We start from the raw sequence: 19,400 nt of genomic DNA on the forward strand, positions 1-19,400 counted from the left end.
GGCCTGGGGGGTTCGTGTTTCCATGAGCCCAGCAGGATGCAGCCCCTGTGCTCCTCCTGAAATCCCAGCGTGAGCAGAGCTGCTGCTGTCACTCTTGGCGATTCTTCCCGGAGGAGGGAAGGGAGTGAGGCAGAGCAGCTTTGGTAGCGGTGTTGATTCACGGCTGGTAATTTAATTAAGAGAGAAACGAGATCAAAAAGGGACGGTATTAAAAAATAAATCAGGTGAAGGGAGTGGAGTTCCTTCCTTTAATTACGGCGTGGATTTGTAACGGAGAGAGACTCAACCACAAAGGAAAGAAAAGGTGTCAAGTGGAGAGACACCTTCCCTGGTTAATTACTGCGAACGGGGAGGGGGTGGCTGGGCCGGGTTGCTGAGCTGGAAACCCTCTGGCATTCCCAGTGATGCTGACGGTGCCTGGGGGCGCAGCCCAGGATCCTCGGGGTGCTGGGCAGTGAAATGGGGCGGGGGCGCTGAGGGCAGTGCGGGCAAACAGCGGTGGCCAGGGCGAGCCCGGTTTTGGGGACCGCGGGCTGTGCCATCAGGGACCGGGGCCGGGCTGGCAGCGGCCCGATTTGTGCAATAATTAATTCTCCTTTGATCATCTGCTGTGTAAATCATCAGTGGCCAGGAGTTAATCATGCATATGAAATGAAACCTTCTCCTGCCTTAATGAGCGCTGAATCGTGACCGGCATCTGTTTACTCCTGACACTTTCATCTCTTTGACAGGCTGAGCAACCAGTTTTTTCCAATAATCTCCTTTTTATTCTATTTAATATATATATATATATATATATGTCTGAGAGCAAGCAGCCTTTTACTTCGTACTCCAGCTCCCAGCATCATTCCCCTAATCTTTGTTTTTTTAGTCTCAGGCAAGGATCAGTTTCTGGGAGCGATGCGAGGGCTCTGCAGGCACCCAGCTCCTCGCTGTCCCACCCAGGATGGTGCTGGTGGCAGGATTCTTCCTCCCCAGCTGCTTTGAGGCTGGGCTTTGCACAGTTAACAGCAAACAAGAAGCCCTGTTCGAGCGTTTCCGCCTCCATCTACCTGGAACGAACCGCAATTAATCCACCGGCTGCGCCGCCAAGGCAGTGTTGTAATTGGATTAATTAGAGCGGAGCTGGCGGCCGCACTGGGGGGGTTTGGCCCTGGCTGCAGCTTCCTCCAGTGGTGGGATCTGTGGGGTCCGTGGGATCCATGGGATCTGTGGGATCCGTGGGATGATCCGTGCCTGCCGGGCGCTGGGGGATGCCGAGGCAGCGCTGATGGAGCTGGCTGATGGCTCAGCGAAATGACCCTGCCCGCTAATTGGGGTTGATGAGGCGCGGCCTGGTTAACGGGGCTTGTAAGAGGCAGCAGGGGCAGAGGGGGCTGTGGGTGGGCTCTGCTGTCGGCCCAGGGGACCCCGAGGAGGAGCCGGGCGGGTGTTAAGGCAGGTGGGGCACGGAGGCACCTTTGCCCATCACCCCTGGCTCTCTGAGGGGCCGTGGGTGGTGCTGACTCTGCCCCAGGTTTTGGGGAGAGGGAGATGGAAAAGGAATGCGAGTCCTGCAGCAAGGCTGAGTAGGACAATCCTGGCCGTGCCAGGCCATTCCAGACAATCCATTCCCATTCCATTCCTGCTGCTCCTGGGCCAAGCCCGGTGCCCGTCTGCCTGGGGGAGAGGTGGGAGACAGATCTGCAGGGATGTGGTGCCCCTTGGCACCAGGAGCATCCCTAAAGGCTGTGGGAGGATGCCAGCCCTGCTGTCCCTGAGCTGAATTGGGTCTAACCTGGCTCAGCTGGAAACCAGTGGCCACGGGGGATTTACAGCAATTGCCTAAATCAACTGGAAAAACCCTTGGGAGAGCTGAAGCTCCCTGTGCCAGGGGCTGCAGGAGCACTGAGCTGGCTGCTGGTGCTTTTGAAACCCTCGGAGCAATCCTCACTGGAACAGAGTTATCTTCAGCTCACCAGAGCACTAAAAGCCACCCCCAAACTGCTGAGAACAGGCTCTGCACCCTAAACCATGCAGGCCCCAGGATCTCTGCTGAGGGGAGCCAGGACCAAGCCAGCTCAGGATGCCAAGGAGGTGATGACAGTAGGCACGACACAGCCTCTAGGTATTCTATTCCTCCCTTTCCCCAAAAGGAAGAACAAAATCCCACCAGCTCCTTCATTCTCCAGAAAAAATTAGTTTTGTTTTTTTCTGAGATGAATCAGCCTCCCCAGGAGGCAGCTGGGGTGAGGTGTAGGATGCAGCCCCAGCATTCTCCAGGTAATTGGAGGCTGAGGAAATGTCCCAGGAAGGACATCAGGGCTGCTGCAAGGGGAATGGGGGTCTCTGGCCAAGCAGGAAGGGTTTGCCACAGCCCTGGGCTCATCCAAGCTCCCAACAACAGGGCAGAGAACCCTCCCAAGAGCCAGGCACACCCAGATACCCCAAACAGCTCTGGGGCCCATGGGAGGTGCGGGGTCCTTGCCCCACCCTGGCTGGAAGATCCTCAGGGATCTGCTGCGACCTTTGGGCAAACTCCAGGATCTGTCAGTTCCTGACCCAGCTCGCAAACCAGCCCGAACAGTGACAGCAAGGTCAGCGAGATTTGGGGCCCCTGGACACGTCCCTTGTCACATCAGTTCCTGCAGCGTAATTTAGCCTGGTTTAATTGTGCTTAAATTAGCCCCAAATGGAACAGCACTGCAGCTGCGCTCAAAAATATATAAAATTACAGCACACTAAAACATTTTCACGTTTCATTAGTGCATCTTAATGGGAAGTGTCTGCTCCCCAAACTCTCTGTTTACTCTCCAGAGCAGTAAAAGTTTACACATTAGCACTTGTGCTGCCCATTAGCACTGCAAAATGCTCTGTGTGCTTTGCAGGGGCAGCGCCGCTTCCCCACACCGCTGGGAAGCCGAAAATTTCGGGGAGTGGGTGCTCTACTGAGGCACCTGTGCATGGGTGGGAGCGAGGAGAGCCCTGGATCCCAGGTGGGAGCGATCCCACACCGCAGGAGAAGCACCAGAGCCCTTTCCCGGGATGGTGCTGCCTGTCCCCCCGGCTCCAGCTTTCTCCCAAGCAGGGTAATGCCTCCAATCCAAATCAGGAAGCTTTTTCAGTGGAAGCAGCATTTTAGTAGAAGCCTATTTAACGCTTAGGCTGACGCCCTCGAGTGCTTTATTTTAAAGCATTTTTGTTCTTCTCCATTATCAGTAATAGTCTATAAAAGCCAAAATGCAGCACTTTGCTCCTTCCTGCTCCATCCCCCTGTGGTGTGGGCAGCCCTGCATGGCAGGGGCTGAGGAGGCTCCTCTGTCCACCTCTCCCACTGCCCCAGCACAATAACCCAGAGGGGGGAAAAATCCAGGAGGAAAAAACTCATCGAGAGGTGATTGCTTGGGGTCAAACTTGTCCCATCAGCGTTCCCAAGCAGATTTGATTAAATTCCTTTGGTCTTGGGCAGCGTCTTCCTGGGGGCTCACACAGTGAAATGAGTTTTAAGATCTGAACCCAAAGTGAAAGGGTGGGGATTGTCCCTTGTCCCTGTCCCACCTTACCCGGATCTCGGCTTCTCTGGGGAGATGGGCTTCTGTGCAAGGGGTGCCCAAGGAAGGGTGAGCTGGAGAATTGGGGAATCCAGACCCAATCCTGCCCCTGACCTGGCTCATGGGATCAGTGCAGGGAGGCGCTGGAGGAAGGGAAGCAGGAGCTGGGCTGTCACTGGGAACTGGGGTGAGCTGGGAATAGAAACATCTCAGAGCCGGCTTGGAGGAGGATGCACACCCTGAGACTGACCCCTTCCGCATTCCCCAAACTGGAGGCGAAAGCCCGATGCCTTTCCCTTCTGCAGCCCAAACTTGTCCTGAGCATCCCCAAAATCTCTCCTCCAGCCAGACCCGGGCTGGAGGCTGGGATCCAGCCGAGCTGCCAGTGATCACTGCAGCAGGCAGCGGGGCTGTGCGTGTGATTGGAGGCTGCTAATTGCCAGTGAGAGGAGAGAGAGCAGCCCTGCTCCCCCCAGCTCCGGGCCACATCCTGGGGCCCCCGGGACCTTCTGCCTGTGCCCCCCGCATCCCAGCGAGGAGCTTTGCTCCCGCTCTGGAAAGCCGGGCCGTGTCTCTTCTGCTCGGCCACACGTGGCTGCGGGGCTGTGTCCCCTCTGTCCCCTCTGTCCCCCTCTGCCAGCCGTGGCTGACCTTTCTGCGGTGGCACTCGGAGAGCAGCGGCGGCTGCTCAGCTTCGCCTCGTGGTCCCCCGGGGCCGGCTCGCCTCCACGGCCACTGCCACTCACAGGGGAAAAAAATAATATTCTCAGCTCCAACCCTCCATCCGCCTTTCCAGTCTGGAGCGTTTTTAGAGCCAAAGGGAAGGAAAGGACGTGGCCTGGCTTCCCTGCCTCCCTCTGCTCCCGTTCTTTCATTCTGCTCTTCCCGGCGGCTGCGAATGGCTTTGCCTGGGAACGCTCACAGTGCCCATCCCTGCGCCTTTTTTTCTTCTACTGCCTGAACATCGGGCCAGGCGGCTTCTGTGGGTGAGCAGGGAGGGAAAAAGGCTTTTGTTGGAGCAGATGCGTGGGCAGGTGAGCTGCAGAGCCCCCTCCTGCCAGCAGAGAAGCCGGATTCCACCGTGGCCAGCACAGAAAGCCAGGGTGGGACACACCTCGTCCTGGGGAGAGGGACACGGGGGCTTGGCAGATCCACCTGGAGATGATGGAGAGGCATCCTGAGATCCAGGGGCTGGCTGGGGGTGTCCCACCCTGCGCTGGTGCCGCTCCCATCCTGGTTTTTCACACTCAACCCCCCCAGGTTTCCTTCTTCCCTGCACAGGCACAGCGGAGCCGGCGCTGATGGAGGGGACATGGCATCCTCATCCTTTATCGACCCAAACAAGGGGAGCACAGGCCCTCCCCCCCAATATCAGCCCCAGCAGCCCCCTCACACCAGGCCCAGCATCCTGAAGCCCCTGAGCTGGGCACTGATGGATGACCCTTGTGGATGGTGGGTGCTCCCCAGTGCCTGCTTGGTGCTCTCCAGGGAAGGCTGCGGCTCCACCTCCCACTGCCCTTATTGACTGCCTGGAGAAACGTGGGCAGGGTGATGGAGGGAGGGGACAGGCTGGTCACTGCCACCATCCTGTGCCCAAGGGGCCAGCACAGCCTTGCAGCTGCCCCAGGGCCGTGGGTTTCCCGTGGGTGGAGAAAGGAAGGAAAAAAAACAAACCAAACAAAAAAACAAACCAACACAAAAAAGGACTCCTTTGGTGAGTGTCTTGAGCTTGGATGCACCTGGATATGGAGACAGGAAGAGCAGGACACTCAGGTGCTGAGCTCTGCCCAGGGCTGAGGGGTCAGCCAGGAGCCTTGCAGAGAAAAAAATGCCCTAAGACAGGTATTTGCCCCTAGAAAGGTGGTGAATTCCCTCTTGCCACAGCTTGATTCTGCAAAATGCAGAATCTTTACCAGGCTAAAGATGCTCCAGCAGCAGCGTCCCACCATCATGTGAGGGCTTTTCCCAGCTTGGCACGCAGTTTACATTGTCCTGTGGCTGTTGCTGCTTCTTCACCCTGCAGGCCACTCCCCACTCACTCCTTTCTTGGGAAATCCAGTTTGGATCCAGCCCCACGGAGCATCCTCTGGACAGGTCCATGGCCCAACCAGTTCAGCGTCCATCCACATCTCCCACAGCTTCCAAAGCAGAGAATCACCTCTCCTTCTTCTCCTTTTTGTCCTCTTTTTCCTCCTCCTCATCCTTTTTTTCCTCCTCCTGGCTGTCCAAAGCAGGCAGTGTCTTGCAGGACCCCCCTGCTGCCAGGCAGGGCTGAGGGAATAATTGGTCAGTGCTTCTGGAGTGCCAGGAGCAGAGGGCACTCACAGCCTTTGTTTATTGACTCTTGATGATAATGAATACTTCCAGTGTTAATTACTGACTTTCTGCCCTTGCAGTAAACCTGGTTGGCTGGGGAATGGGTGAGTGGTACCACACCAAAAGCACGTGGAGGTGAGAATGGGGTGGATTGAGCAAAACCAGGCTCTGGCTCTTCCCACCGGGTACAACTTAAACAAGAAAAAACAAAAAATAAACAACACTCAACACTTATAGAAAAATATTTGTGCAGCTCCAGAGCTCCAGGACAAGCCCAGCTTTCTTCTCTCTACTAAGGGGAACAGATTAAAACTTAATCCTAGCTAAACACATTTTCTCCTTTCCCTCCCTCGGGGTACCTCCTGCACACACACAGTTTCTTCCTGCTGATTCCTGCTTCCCTTGGCTCTGGGTTTGTCCTCCTCAACAGCAGCCCAACACCCACAGAGGGTGTTCACCAGAGCAGGGACCCCTCTCTTTTCTCCAGACCCTCAAAATCAAAGCCTGTGTGTGGGAGGGGATGAGGGCACAGGGCCCTTTAAGTGTGAGAGAGGGAAAAGCAGGAGAAGGCACGGCTGGAGTTCCTCTGTCCCTGAGCCAGATGGGTCCCTCTCTCATTTCCCAGGGGGTTTGGATGCTGGGGGGAGGTTTTGGAGGTCAGGAGGGTTCTGGATGTTTGATTGTGGGGTACAGGGGGTTGTAGGGCTGCAGAGCCAGGTGTGACAAGCAGGGCTGGGGGCCAGCAGCCTCAGGGAGAGCCCAGTCTGCAGCTCCCCATGCACAGGGGGGAAGCCCTTTGTGTCACTCAAAAAACCCCAAATAATGAAAGAAGAGCTCTTTAAGGAAGATAGTTTTTATATTTTATCTTTATTTTATGGTATTATATTTTCATTTATTAATATCTTCTGATTAAGAAGAAAAATGCAATTATCCTTTAAATCCCAGTTTCCCTGTTCCCATCCCAGGACTCCCTCGCTGTGCTACAGTTTATTGCAAACATTTGAACCTGGCAGAGCCCCACGTTACTGCTGGAGCTGTAAATAACCCGGGCTGGCATTTATGGCACTCCCATGGGTGAGTGACTGTGGGCTCTGTGCTGCTGGCAAACATTGGTCCCACAGGGCAGGCAGCACCTGCGGGGGCTCCAGGGATGCCGTGGCCTTGTCCACCCCCACGGGACCAACCCCACAGCCCCCATAAGGACCCCAGCCCCAGTTCAGACAAGTGTTGGCAATGTCACACGGGGTAATAGACACACCAGAAGCGCACAGCATCCTTTCTGCTTATGATCTAGGGCTTTTTCTGGGTATCTTGTAATGATTTCTCAGGCTGTTTATTTATGAGACAATTTATTACTGCGCAGTTATTCTATAGCAGGGGAGTCTATTCCTGGGAGCCTCAGTTAACCGAGCCAATTGCTTAATTGGCTCACTGATGTCTCCACAAGGTACGCCAGGAGAGAGGGCTCTTGTAATGATCGCAGCCTTCCTCCTGCCCACACACCACCCGTGCTGTTAATTTAATAGTGCAAACATTTATTATTCCTTTTATTTGGGACCTAGGGCGATTAGAGCCACTCCGGGATCGCTGGTGGAAGGGGGTGAAATGCCCTGGAGTGCCACTGGTTGAAGCTGGGGGTGGTTGGGCTCATCCTGCAAAGCCCAGGGGATGGTGATGCCTTGCAGGGTGTGTGGTTAATGAGGCACCAGCCGAGGGTTGGGGTTGACAGTGCCCGTGGGGCTCCTGCCTGACCCTCACCCCACGTTTGGGGCATTCACCAACAAATCAGAGCGAGACTGGTGTGTGTGTGTGTGTGTGTGTGTGTGTGTACTTAGAGCTGCTCGCTATTTACCGAGTTCAATGCGCTCTGAAGGGGGAACAGGTTCCTGATGATCAGCCTGTGTTCTGTGGAAATGACTGGAAGGGCCAGAGTTTGGATTTGCTTGGGTGGGGAGTCCCTGTCCCTGCCCAACTGCAGGAGAAGAGCGCTGGGCCAGCGGTGACTGTCCTGGGGCTGCTGTGTGTGCCCTCCCAGCCGTGCTTTCACAGCGCGGCACCTCTACACCTCTCAAGCCTTTTCTCCTGCTCCTCCTGCCCTTTCCCGGCTGTGACTGTCCCTGGAGGATCCCCGCTCTGACATCTGCTGCCCGCGGCATGTGCAGCGTGCCCTGGGCTAGAGCAGAGCCGCAGCTCCGAGCCGGCCTTTCCCAGGCATCGCCCTTGGGCGGTTTCCCGGGGGGAGCAGCCTCCCAGCGAGCATCTCTGCGCTGTGCATGGACGCTGTCCTTCCCTGTCGGCTTTTTCGGCATTGTCTGGTAGAGCTGACGGTGTTTCTATAAGCCCTGCTGGATCCGTGCCCGCTCTCCCTGCTGCCTCTCCTCCAGCATCCATCTCCAGCCGCCCGCGGCACAAAGCCCGGCCCGCGGGTGCCAGCCGTGCTGCGGCTCCGGGAGCGGGGACAGCGCTCCTGACCCCGGCTAGCAGCGGCACCGAGGGGGCAGGGAAGGAGGAGCCGGCAAACAACGCCGCCAGAACCAGCCTTCTGTTAATGTTGTATTTGTCGCAAAGAAGCGATTAAGTTTCCCCATGATTTTCCTTCTTCTCCGGCTCCCACCGCCTATTGTTCCTGGCTCCATTATCCCCCCGCCGCTTACATAAACGTATCATGCGGGTTTCTGAGGCACAATAGAGACAGTCTCATTCATCCAAGGTCACCAGCTTTTACTTGCGCTTCAAAGCATGTGGTAGAAGAAGCGTTTTCTCCTAAAGACGTTTTTATTGTACTCAGCGCAGAGGCTGAGGGAAATCGCAGCGCTGCACTTGCACCGCCCCAGCTCTTCTTCCCTACCCACGCGTCCGGTCCTGGCGGGTCAAATCCTGCCCTGGAAGGTGAGGAATTGTTTTCCGTGCTGGCTGGGACCCCGCTGTGGGATTCCCAGCCTGCCACTGCACCGGAGCCAAGGAACTGCATTGCTCCATCCTTGCCCCTTCTCAGTTAAATAGGAAAGGAGGCGGAGAGGAGGGAGAAAACAGGGTTGTATTTCAAATTCTCTGTCCCATATGGCTCTCGGTGTGGACGAGTTACAGAGCGGTCTCTACGGCCTCCTGCTGCTTTCTCCCTCAGCTGTGGCTGCAGGCTCTCTTCTCTGGTTTCTGGTTGGGACTGGGCACACACGAAGGCTACTGGCAGCCCCTGTGGGGGGACGGGGACTCGCTGTGCCCTGGTGGCTCTGTGCCCCCGAGCCAGCAGCGAGCTGGAAGTGGCCTCTGGGCTGGGGAAGGAGGTGATGGGGATGGCTCACGGAGGGTCCCGGGGCTGCGAGGGGGTGGAAGCCCCGCAGGAGCCACCGGGCGGGGGGGGAGCGGACACGGCCCGAGCGGGGTCGCGGTTCCCCCGGAGCCGCCCCCTCCCCGGGCTGGGCTCCGCCGCTCCGGGCGCAGCTGCGGCGGGGGCGGTGCCGGGGAGGGGACGGCGGCGGGGCCGGCCCCTCTGCCCGCCCCGCCGGCACAAAACGGGAGGCGGGGGCGGCCGGGGCCGCACTCCCCGCAGCGGGCCGGGCTGCGGGCCGGGCCGAGCGGCGCGGGGGATGTAGCGCTCAGCACCGCGGACAGCGGCGGGGCCGGCCCGGGGCTGCCCGTGGGGCCGGGGGCCATGGCCGGCGTGCAGCAGGGCGAGAAGCAGCTCTTCGAGAAGTTCTGGAGAGGCACCTTCAAAGCCGTGGCCACGCCGCGACCCGAGAGCATCATCGTGGCCAGCATCACCGCCCGCAAGCCGCTGCCCAGGTAAGGGCTACCGGGACACGGGAGGGGGGCTCTGGGAGGCCCCGCGTCCTTCTCCACCTCTAGTCCCCTTCCCACCTTAAAGAGAGTCCTGAGAGGGTCCCCCCGCCGCCAGCAGCTCGTGGCTGGAGCACCCCGGGCTCCCTCCCCATGCCTGAGGCTGGGAGATGCCGGCTGGCTGAGCCCCCTCCCTGGGCAGGTGCTGTGCTCCAGAGCAGAGCAGGTTTGGGAAACTTTGCCTCGGTGGTGCTTGGAGCCTGGGAGCTGGCTGAGCCCCACGGGGAGCAGGGTGAGGGTCTGCAGAGCTCTAGCTGGGCTCCGGAGAGGGGGCAGTGGTGGGGAGCATCAGCTGGGAAGTGTGACCAGCTCCATCCCCGCTGTGCAGAGCCCTGGGGTGTGTGTCCCGCCGGTGGCCTTGTCCCGTGTCAACCCTTCACCTGGGACCTTTGGGAAGGGGAAGCCTGGGGAGGGAAGCAGCCCCGTAGGGCTGGACCCTGCCTTGTCACCGAGGGGAGGCTGGTGCCCCCCAGGGACACGGAGCCAGGTCAGTGCCATGGACCGGGACAGCTCTGGGCATGGTGGCCCCCACGTCCCACAGCCAAGCAGCCTTGGCTTTGCTCACCCAGTACCTGTCCTGTCCTCCTGCTCCAGGAAAGTCGCTGCCCCCATGTTTTGTCAGAGGCTGAGCAACAGAGAAACCTATGAAAAGAGGTGAGGAAGCTGCAGGAACCCCTTGAGCCTCTCTGCCAGGCTGTCTCACAGGCAAAGGTCCGTGTGGCTTTCTCACAGCCACGCACATTCTAATTTAGACCAGCTTCATTTTGCTGACGGTCTCAGTATTTGTTAATAATATCCTGTTTGTGCTGCTTTTGTAAAGAAAGAATGTTCTTGCTGCTTCTCCTCTCTCTTTGCTCTGGTTTTCCTCTGCCGGCTTCTGCCCAGCTGGTGTGGGGAACCAGCCAAAGTTCTGTGGAGGTGCTGCTGTAAGGGGACGGAGAGGGCAGAGAGAGGGGCTCGCTCTGCAGGAGCCTGGATGTCAGGGGTTCAGCCTGTACCAGGGAGGGGAGAATGAGCCATTTCGGATGCTTCTCGTGCCAGTGGAGGCTGTGAGCCGCAGCAGCAGTGGGGATGGGGGTCCCTTCTGCCCCTGCAGCTGCTGAGCGTGAATTTTTCTAATCTCTCCAATTTCCATTAATCTGGGTAGGAAAATGGGAAAGGCATGGCTTCGGCCTCCAATGGAGAAGAGCAACTCTTGTTTCCACAGGCAGCGTTTGCAGGGCTTTGTGGTGGAGAGGAGCCACCGTGTTTCTCTCCATCCCTGTATCGGGTACGGTCGGCACCTGAAGGGCTGAGGGCTGCCTTACACACACGCTCCTGCCTGAAGGTGCCTGAGTGCCGTGCTGCTTAAATATCTTGCAGTTGGAGGTGGAATAAGACAACAAATCCGGGTTTTGGGGAAACACAGCCAGCCTGGGTGCCAGGAATGATGCCTGGCTCAATCTAGCCAGCAGTTTGGATTGCGCAGACATCCTGGTGGGGCTGAGCACCGTGGCTCGGGTTGTTTGCAGATCCATTAAAAAGTTCCCAAATGCGTGCACCTCTCCGCGCTGTTGGTAGTGACAGCTCTGGTGGGAGTGAAACAATCCAGGAGCTCCCAGCACACAGCGAAACGGCCCCGCCAGCTCGGCTTTGCTGCGGTTTGCACCTCGGCACAGCAGATCCAGGTGCCCACGCCGGGCTGTGCTCCGGCCGTGCCGCTGCCGGGTCAGTGGAGCCTGGCTCCTTCTGTCCCTGCGGTGTGACCCCCCAGCCGGGCCCGGGGCTGTTCCCTGCGGTGTGACCCCCAGCCGGGCTCCTTCTGTCCCTGCGGTGTGACCCCCAGCCGGGCCCGGGGCTGTTCCCTGCGGTGTGACCCCCAGCCTGGCTCCTTCTGTCCCTGCGGTGTGATCCCCAGCCGGGCCCGGGGGTGTTCCCTGCGGTGTGACCCCCAGCCTGGCTCCTTCTGTCCCTGCGGTGTGACCCCCAGCCGGGCCCGGGGGTGTTCCCTGCGGTGTGACCCCCAGCCGGTCCCGGGGCTGTTCCCTGCAGTGTGACCGGCTGCACAGAGCGGGGCCAGCCCTGCGAGCCTCACCCCGGGGTCTGCGGGGCTCACCCTGTCCCAGGCCCGGCTCTGCCGCTCCAGGGGCCGCCACCAAAGGCTGCGGGGACAGAGGTGCTGCGGTTTCCAGCTCTTCGCATCGGTGTTGCCGGCTCGGCTCGCATCCCGCAGGGCTCTGCCAGGAGCCCGAGGCTGCCGTCTGGGCAGGATCACACCTCGGAGATGCCAGATCTCACAGCCTCAGGGGCTTTGCAGCGGGTCCCCACTGGGCTGCACAGGGATGTCCCCAAGCTGGCACTTGGCTCGTAGTCCAGCAATAGCCAGAGCCGGGCTCTCGCTCCCCATCCGTGGAGAGAACAGAACCAAGGCTCGCAGCAGCTCCTCTCGTCCTGGTTTCCGTGCCTGGCTCCGCTCTGGGTTTGTTTCCGGAAGGTTTTGCTGCGACACTGTTTGGATCAGCCTCTCTTCCCGACGATACCCCCGGCTAATTTAAGAGCAAATGACTGTGGTGCCAGAGAGGAGATGGGGAGACCAGTTAGCCAAATGAAATATTAAGATGACCATCTGGATTCCTGTTTTCTCCCACACTTGACAGCTGTTCCCCTGCAAACACCCTGCCCTGGATCCGGCCCCATGCTTCCCACAGCAGCAGAGATGCTGCCATGGTTTCTAGGCCAGTGCTGCCTACCTCCCCATCAGTTTTCCTGGCTGAGCCTGTGCCCTTGTGGAGAGTCAAGGGGCTCAGCTCTGGCATGGGGGGTCCTGCCAGGAACCCCCTCCAGTGTCTGTAGCCCAAAGCCATCTCTGCAGGGTGCCCTGAGAATGGCTCAGGGCTCAGTCCTGCACCCTTGTGGGGCAGCGATGGGGTTCCCTGGACAGAAAGTGATCTGTTTTCCCCTTGCCCCATCCCTCACTACTACCTTCCTGCTCCTTCTGCAGGTAAAGCCTCTTCCAGCTAAATTCTCATCAAGCTGTCTTGGAGGTTTGGAGGGTTAAAGCTCTGCTAAACCCACGGTTCATCTGGAACAAAAGACTACATTAATGCCTTCCCTCCTGCTCCTGCTGGGGCTGGGGGGGCATGAAATCCAGCCCCCCGGACAGCTTTGTGCCCAGAGCAGAGCTCTGCCAAAGTAAATGGATTATTGACCAGTTTGCACTGTGAAAGGCAAAACCGAGGTGATGGGGAAAGGGGCTTTTCCAATTAACCTTTTCCCACACAGGGCCTGGCAGGGCTTTGCTGTGCAGCTGAGGGTGAGGGACTGGGTGGTGAGGGGAGGCTGGGAAAGGCTGGGGCTGACCCAGAGCTTGCCTTTGCAGAGGAATTGCTCCAGCATATGTAAAATCCCAGTGTGGGATTTGAGGGGGTTTTGCACCCAGTGTGATGGGGAGGGATGGGGGTCAGGGACAGGGAGCACCTACCCTGCCCTGAGCCCCTCTGCCAAACCAGGGTGCCCTCAGGCTCTCTTGCTGGGCCACAAGGATGGGGTTTTGGCTCTGGTGAACTGAAACTGCTTTTAAAATCGGCTGTGCTAAGGAGCCACCAGCCTCTGCCCAGCTTTTGAGGATGGGTATGAGCACCACGCTCTGGCCCCCAGCCCCAGAGCAGGATCCGCTCTCCTCCTTCTGGGCTGGGTCTCTTTTGTCTGCATCTCTTTCCTGGCCGTGACCTCGGCCACAGTGCAGGGCTGGGAGCCCCATCCCACTCGGAACCCTGATTCCTCCCAGCAGAAGAATTTCGCCAGCACCAGTGCCTGGACCTGTGGATATCCCGGCGGGAGATGCTCCAGGATATCCCCGGGAACTGGATCTGGTGGGAGTCTGGGGCCTCGCTGGATGATTCTGGCGGTGGTTTAATTCTCTGCTGCCGCACTGCTGTTGGCACAGCTGCTCCGTCCCCAAAAACTCGGCCAGAATCCACTTTTGGGCACTCCGGGGCTGTGGCCTGTGGGTGCTGGTGTCAGCTCCTGGGGCAGCCGGTGATGCCGAGTGAGCGCTGGGGGAAAGGAGGCTCCTGCATCCCTCCCTGCCAGATGGTCTAAGTGGGTCACATCAGGGCAGCGCTGGGGATTTGTGCTTTAACCCTTAATCCCCCGGGATGCACCGTGCGCGGAGGGGGAGGGATGTGCTGCTGAAGTGGGATTAAGCCATAGTTTGCCTTTGCGGTGATCTTGGAGAGGAGTCTGGGTGCTGCTGCAGACGTGCTGGGACAAGGGTGACGCGTCCTCCCCGCTGCACTGGGACAAGGCAGGAGCAGCCATGGCGCTGCCTTTGGAGTCTCGGAGAGCAGAAAGCAGCTGCGCTTCTCCCGTGGCCTTTGCCGTGACTTTGGGCCATCCCAAGCTCTGGCTTCCCCAGACACCCTTTGGTGGCCGCGAGTCCCCGGCGGGCTGGCAGCCCCTCGGTGGGGTGTGCTGCCGGGGAGGAAGCCCCGCTGGCAGCCCTGCAGTGCGGATAGCCCCCCACTCCCGGTAATCCTCCCCCTTGTTGGCCGGGCATCTGTTCCTCGGGAAGAGGCGGCGGGGAGCGCCAGCCGCCTGGCTGCCATCTGCTGCCTCCATCCCTGCGAGCCCAAGTGCTAATGAGCCCGTGGCCCCGGCCCAAGACGGGGGGAGAGGGGCTTGAAAAGAATAGCGAGGAGGGAGAAGAAAAGCCCCTTCCTCGGAGGGGCTGTCAATAGCGAGGCTTTTGTCTGCCCCTGCCCTCCGGCTCCAGCTGGACGGCGCTGGGAGCAGGGAGAGCTAATTAGGCAGCTCGGGAACTGCCGGGAGGCTGGGGGCAGCTGAGTGAGGGGAAGAGCTGGGAATGCCCGCAGGACCTGCTCCCTGCTGCTCGCAGAGCCTTCATCATCCTCATCCTCCTCCTTTCCGCCGGCCCTGTCCATCTGCCTCTGCTCCGGACTGGTGCTGGGCACCGTGACCCTGCTGGGAAACGCTGGGATTTTGGGGACTGGGCATTTCTGACCTGTCAAAGTCCCCTTGTGAGCTTTGCTGAGCTGTGCCTGCGGCCCAAATTGTTATGAATGCACTCAAGAGAGTGATATAATTCAATCAAAGAGAATTTTATTAATTACAGCAAGCAAGCAATAAGCAAAAATTTGTGGGTGCAGCTCCCACACTCGCCACCGAGAACACGGGCACAGCCTGGCCTGGCTGCTGAGAGTGAAGGGTCACAGCAGCTGCTGAGGAAACAAGGGATGAGGGTCTCCCTAAATCCGGGATTTGCTGCTGCCCCAGCCCTGGCCAAGGGGGAGCTGTAGTGTCCACCTCTGCCGGGGGAAGCACCGTATCCCATCTCTTCGGATGAGGGATGAAATCAGGTGGAAGGAAGCAAAAGGGAGGACAATTCCACTGGCTGGCTGGAGGATGGTTTTGTAGAAATATTTGATTTCACCCTTGAACAAACCCACTGAAAACACTGCCCTGGCTGCCAGGGCACCACGCCTGCAGAAGCTGGGGGTGCCAGGTTTGTGAGGGTAGCACTGGTGGGCTCTGGCACCTCGGGGGGCTGTGCTGACCATGGGATCCCCTCCCTGGCTCAGCAGCATCCCAGCACTTTGTGTGAGGCCGTCTCATGGAGTGTGGAGAACCAGGCCAGGGCAAAATACAACAGTTTAGGGTCGTGCAGGGCTGGGGTTCATCCTTGCCTGGCTCAGGTAGCAGCACCAGCTCCAGCCAGTCCCCATCCCTGCTTTTATCCCATCGCTGGAGAGGCAGGAGAGCAGGACACTTGAACCTCACACACGTGTTCACACCCCTCCCACAAAGTCCTGCTAATGAATATTTAGGGCTGTGAGGTCCTAAATAATAAATAGCAGTGATGACCTTGATGACAGGGATTGCTAAGGAGCTTCTGCCCAGCACCAGGTCCTGTGGCTGCTCGTGTCTCCTTGCTGTCACCATCCTGCTCTCATTGTTTGGGACAGCCTGTCCTGCTGCAGCTTGACCCCAGAAAGGGCCTCTGCAGATCCCGCTCTCACTGTGTACAGGGGTCCCCTCCTTCTCCAGGCTCCCTGGGCTTGGGAGATTTCCCTGGCCTTCTTTGCTTAGTCCCATTCCTACCCTTTCCAACATCTCCGTGGCTGGTGGCTGTGCCCTTCTATACCTCCATTTCTCTATAAGCTGGATTTACCAAGTGCAACCCCCACATCAGTGAAATGAAATCATTTCATGCATGACCACCCTTTCCTTTTCTATCCTTTTTTTTTTCCCATTTTCTCCCTGTGGGTACTGAAACTTTTTCATCATTGCAAAGCCTGACCCAGGCCAGAAAATCCCACCGGTGTTTCAGCTGCAGAGGGTGCCAGGGCTTCTGCTGCACTGGCATGAGCCCCCAGGGGCTCTTTGCTGTTCTGAGACTGGGTTTGCTGTGACCCACAGATCTTCCCTGTGACCCACACACAGCTCCCACGCCCTTGGGTCCTGCTCTGGCCCCAAATCCCTGGCAGTGCCATCAGCTGGAAAACAGGGCTGGGTTTGATGCCTGGATCGGAGCCCTTCGCAGGGAGAAAGGCCAAATCCCGGGAGCCAGCTTGTGTTTGCAGCCTTGCTTGATGATTTCATAGGTGTCTGCAAAGGCACAGAGGTTGTGGTGCCCGAAGTCTGGCGGGAGTGGTGGGTCCCAGCAGCAGCACAGCATCCGGAGCAGGGCGTGGATCTGGCACGAGCGGGCTGGACCATCACCCCCGGCAGCGTGCCAGGCACAGCGCCCACGTCTGTGCCACCATCTCCTGGCAAAGGCCACACTTTGAGACCCTCTGCGGGACACCGGGTGCTGCAAAACTGGCTCCTCCATCAGCCACTCGAGCTGAAAGTGCTGACAAACACGGGGAGTTTAAAAATAGCCGTTTCTTTCGCACGCGGCGGGAACGCTTTCCCTGCCAGCGCAGCAGGGACTGCAGGAAGGGCTTACAAAAAATAATGCAAGTGGCAAAAAAAAAAACTCTGTTAAAAACTGTACTGGTGTTTGAGGTGGGCTGAAATGAGCCCCTGGTCTGGAGGCAGCAAGGCATCACCAATGACCCGTTTAACTCGCCATGGTTAATTTATGTCTCATCGTTAATGGAAGAAGAAGCAGCTGCTGAGCCGGGGGCATCTCCTCGTTCACCCCCGAGTGGGCGCCTGGGTGGGCAGAGGGGACACTGTGGGCAGGGTCCTGCTGCCTGTGGGGCTGCTCTTCTCTCTCCTCCCTGGGGCAGGGGAGGCTGTGACTTGCTGGTATGGGCTGTGAGGGCTTCTGCTGCTGGGTTCCAGGGTTCCAGGGTTGCAGGGCTGGGGTCAGGTGCCCATCTCACAGCCCACAGGGTGGATGAAATGCTCTGAGACCCACAGGCAATGGTGAGAAAATGGGTTTTCACCACCACTGACATCAAATTCCAGCAGCTCATCATCCCGCAGGAACTTGATGGCACTTTGGCAATGGGCTGGTTGTATTGAATTTATCTCTGCCCACGTGTGTTGGAGGGTGACTGGAACAGAGTGGGGCAGGAGGCTGGGATTTGAGCTACATTACTGTCAGGATGAAGAATTAGCTACTGCCCAACAAGAGAAATATTTTTGCATTAAGAGAGATTTCACAGTTAAAGAGCTCCTGCTGCATTAATCTGTGGGTCAGCTGGAGCTGCTGTACAATCCCCTGCCCACCAAAGCTGTGCAAGTGTAACACCAATCTGTAAGAGCATGTAAATATGACAGAACTTATTCTCCACAGCTCCATCAGCTGCAGCCAGTGGAGCAGCCCTGCTCGGCCAGGGCATGGACGTGGCTGTGGCCCAGAGGGTGCAGTTTGGGATTTGGGCAGATCTACCCCTGAGGATGGAGCTTTGGTTCAGAGAACTTACTGCCTATAAAGCATTTGCCCTCTTCAAATCTCCCTGCTCCGATTGGAGCCTGGCCAGGATTGTTGTGATGGGGACAAGCAAGACAACTGGCTTCAGCACTTTGAAGGGATGGGGCTTTTATCCTCCAGAAAATTCAAGACTGGCAACTTACAGAAAATAAATCCGCAAACAAACAAGACTTGTCGTGTGTCACCTGCCCTTCCCTGTGTGTGGGACAGCCCCCGTGGTTATCCCTCCCTGCCCACCCCATCCCTGCCTCTGTGTGCCCATCAGCCCCACCTTGGCCGGGTTACAGGGTGAGGTTCAGGGCCAATGGAGAGGAGGGGCAGGAGGATAATGCCACGGAGATGAGGTGCAGGGGGTCTGGGTGGGCACCGCCAGTGGAGGAGGAACAAAGGGAGCTGTGGTGTAACCCCTGAAACGAGGAGGTTTGCAGCCTGACCTGCTGGGGAGCAGTGGAACCCACGGGCTGTCAGCCTGGCTGTGCCCTGTGTGTCCTAATCGAGGATGAGCTTGGTCTCCTGGTGACCTCCTCTGGCCCCTGGGAGTCCCTGTGTGGGGCTGAGCCCTGCAGGGCACAGGATATGTTGGCTGCATCTCCCCTCGGATCCCTGGACATCCCCAAATGCAGTGATTCAGTTCTGGCTGGTGGCTGAAGAAGCTGTTGGCATGATTTTGGACCAGTCCTTGTGCTCTCCCAAACACTTCCCACATGTGGGACAGGAGCCAGTGAAGGTGAAGAATGTTCTTCATATCTTTTGGAGGGGTTTTGGATGTTCTGGTGAGTCCAGGCTTCCAGGGCCCCTGTCTCTATCCCTATCCCTGCCTTCACTGGACAGTGAGGACAGTGAGTCTGGAGCATCCCTGCACCTGCAGGGGCAGAGCCAAAGCCACAACAATGGAAGGTTTAGCTCCTGCTGTGTGCTGCAGGAGCTCACCTCAGGAGTTCACCACAAGTGCTTTTTTCCACCCACAGCCCCAGTTTCCCCCAAGAGGGCTCAGTTGCTCAAGGGCTCTGGGCATGGGAGCTGTGCCACAGGAATGGGTGGGTTAATTTTGCAGTGAAGGCTTGTGGTCCCAAGTGCTGGCTGCTGGCTCTCTGGGCTGTGAATGCCACCCAGGGCACATCCATCCCTGATTAATGGAAACTGAAAAGCAGGTCCTAAGGACCCGTGGCTCCCCTGCCCTCTCCCCACCACTGCTGCCACAGCCAGCCCTCAGCCTGCTTTGCTGCCAGGTTTGTCCTGCATGGAGCAGAGGACAGCAGGTCTCACCTCGCCTTCCCGTGGTGGAAAAGCAGGCAGTGGAGCCCATGGACACAGCCTGTGCCCGGCCTGCAGAGCTGGCACTGGGGCTCAGCCAGTGCTCTGCTCCCCCCGCTCATCCTCCCCACCATGTTGGTATTGATTTGACCTGAACTCCCTTTAATGTGCTGTGATTTCTTTCAATTAGGCTTTGAGCGAGGTCTCTGCGACGTTCAATAGAACTGGACCAGTTCCTGGACTAGCACAGCCCAGAGGGAGATGCTTGCAGATGTTCCCCCATCCCCAACAAGAGCATCCCTCGGTGCCCTATTTTCCCCATGTCCCATGAGGATAATCCCACTGCTTAAAGGTTGCTCCTTGTCCCCCCTGCACTTCCTAGCCCTTTGCATCCATTGGACTGGAGGCTTTGCCAGAGGGCAGATTCAGGGTGTTTCCTGCTGTGTGCAGGAGCACACAAACAGGAACTGAACTGGTCCTGAGCACTCCTCATCTTCACATGCCCAGGAAAGCTTTTCCCTTTCTCCTTGGTGGCTGCCATCTCCTCAGAGCTGCACTCAGCCAAGTCAGGGCTTGGT

The 19,400-nt window shown here is 58.1% G+C and overlaps 1 protein-coding gene across 1 annotated transcript in view; it reads left to right on the forward strand.

Moving 5' to 3' along the window:
* The first annotated feature begins 9,498 nt into the window (after positions 1-9,498).
* Positions 9,499-19,400, forward strand: part of SRRM4 (serine/arginine repetitive matrix 4) — a 41,255-nt gene continuing 31,353 nt past the window's right edge. The window contains exon 1 of the mRNA XM_058851755.1: positions 9,499-9,629. Within this exon, the coding sequence (XP_058707738.1) occupies positions 9,499-9,629 (131 nt within the window). The remainder of the gene's footprint in view (positions 9,630-19,400) is intronic.

Source organism: Poecile atricapillus, chromosome 16, assembly GCF_030490865.1.
Source record: "Poecile atricapillus isolate bPoeAtr1 chromosome 16, bPoeAtr1.hap1, whole genome shotgun sequence".
NCBI lineage: Eukaryota > Metazoa > Chordata > Aves > Passeriformes > Paridae > Poecile > Poecile atricapillus.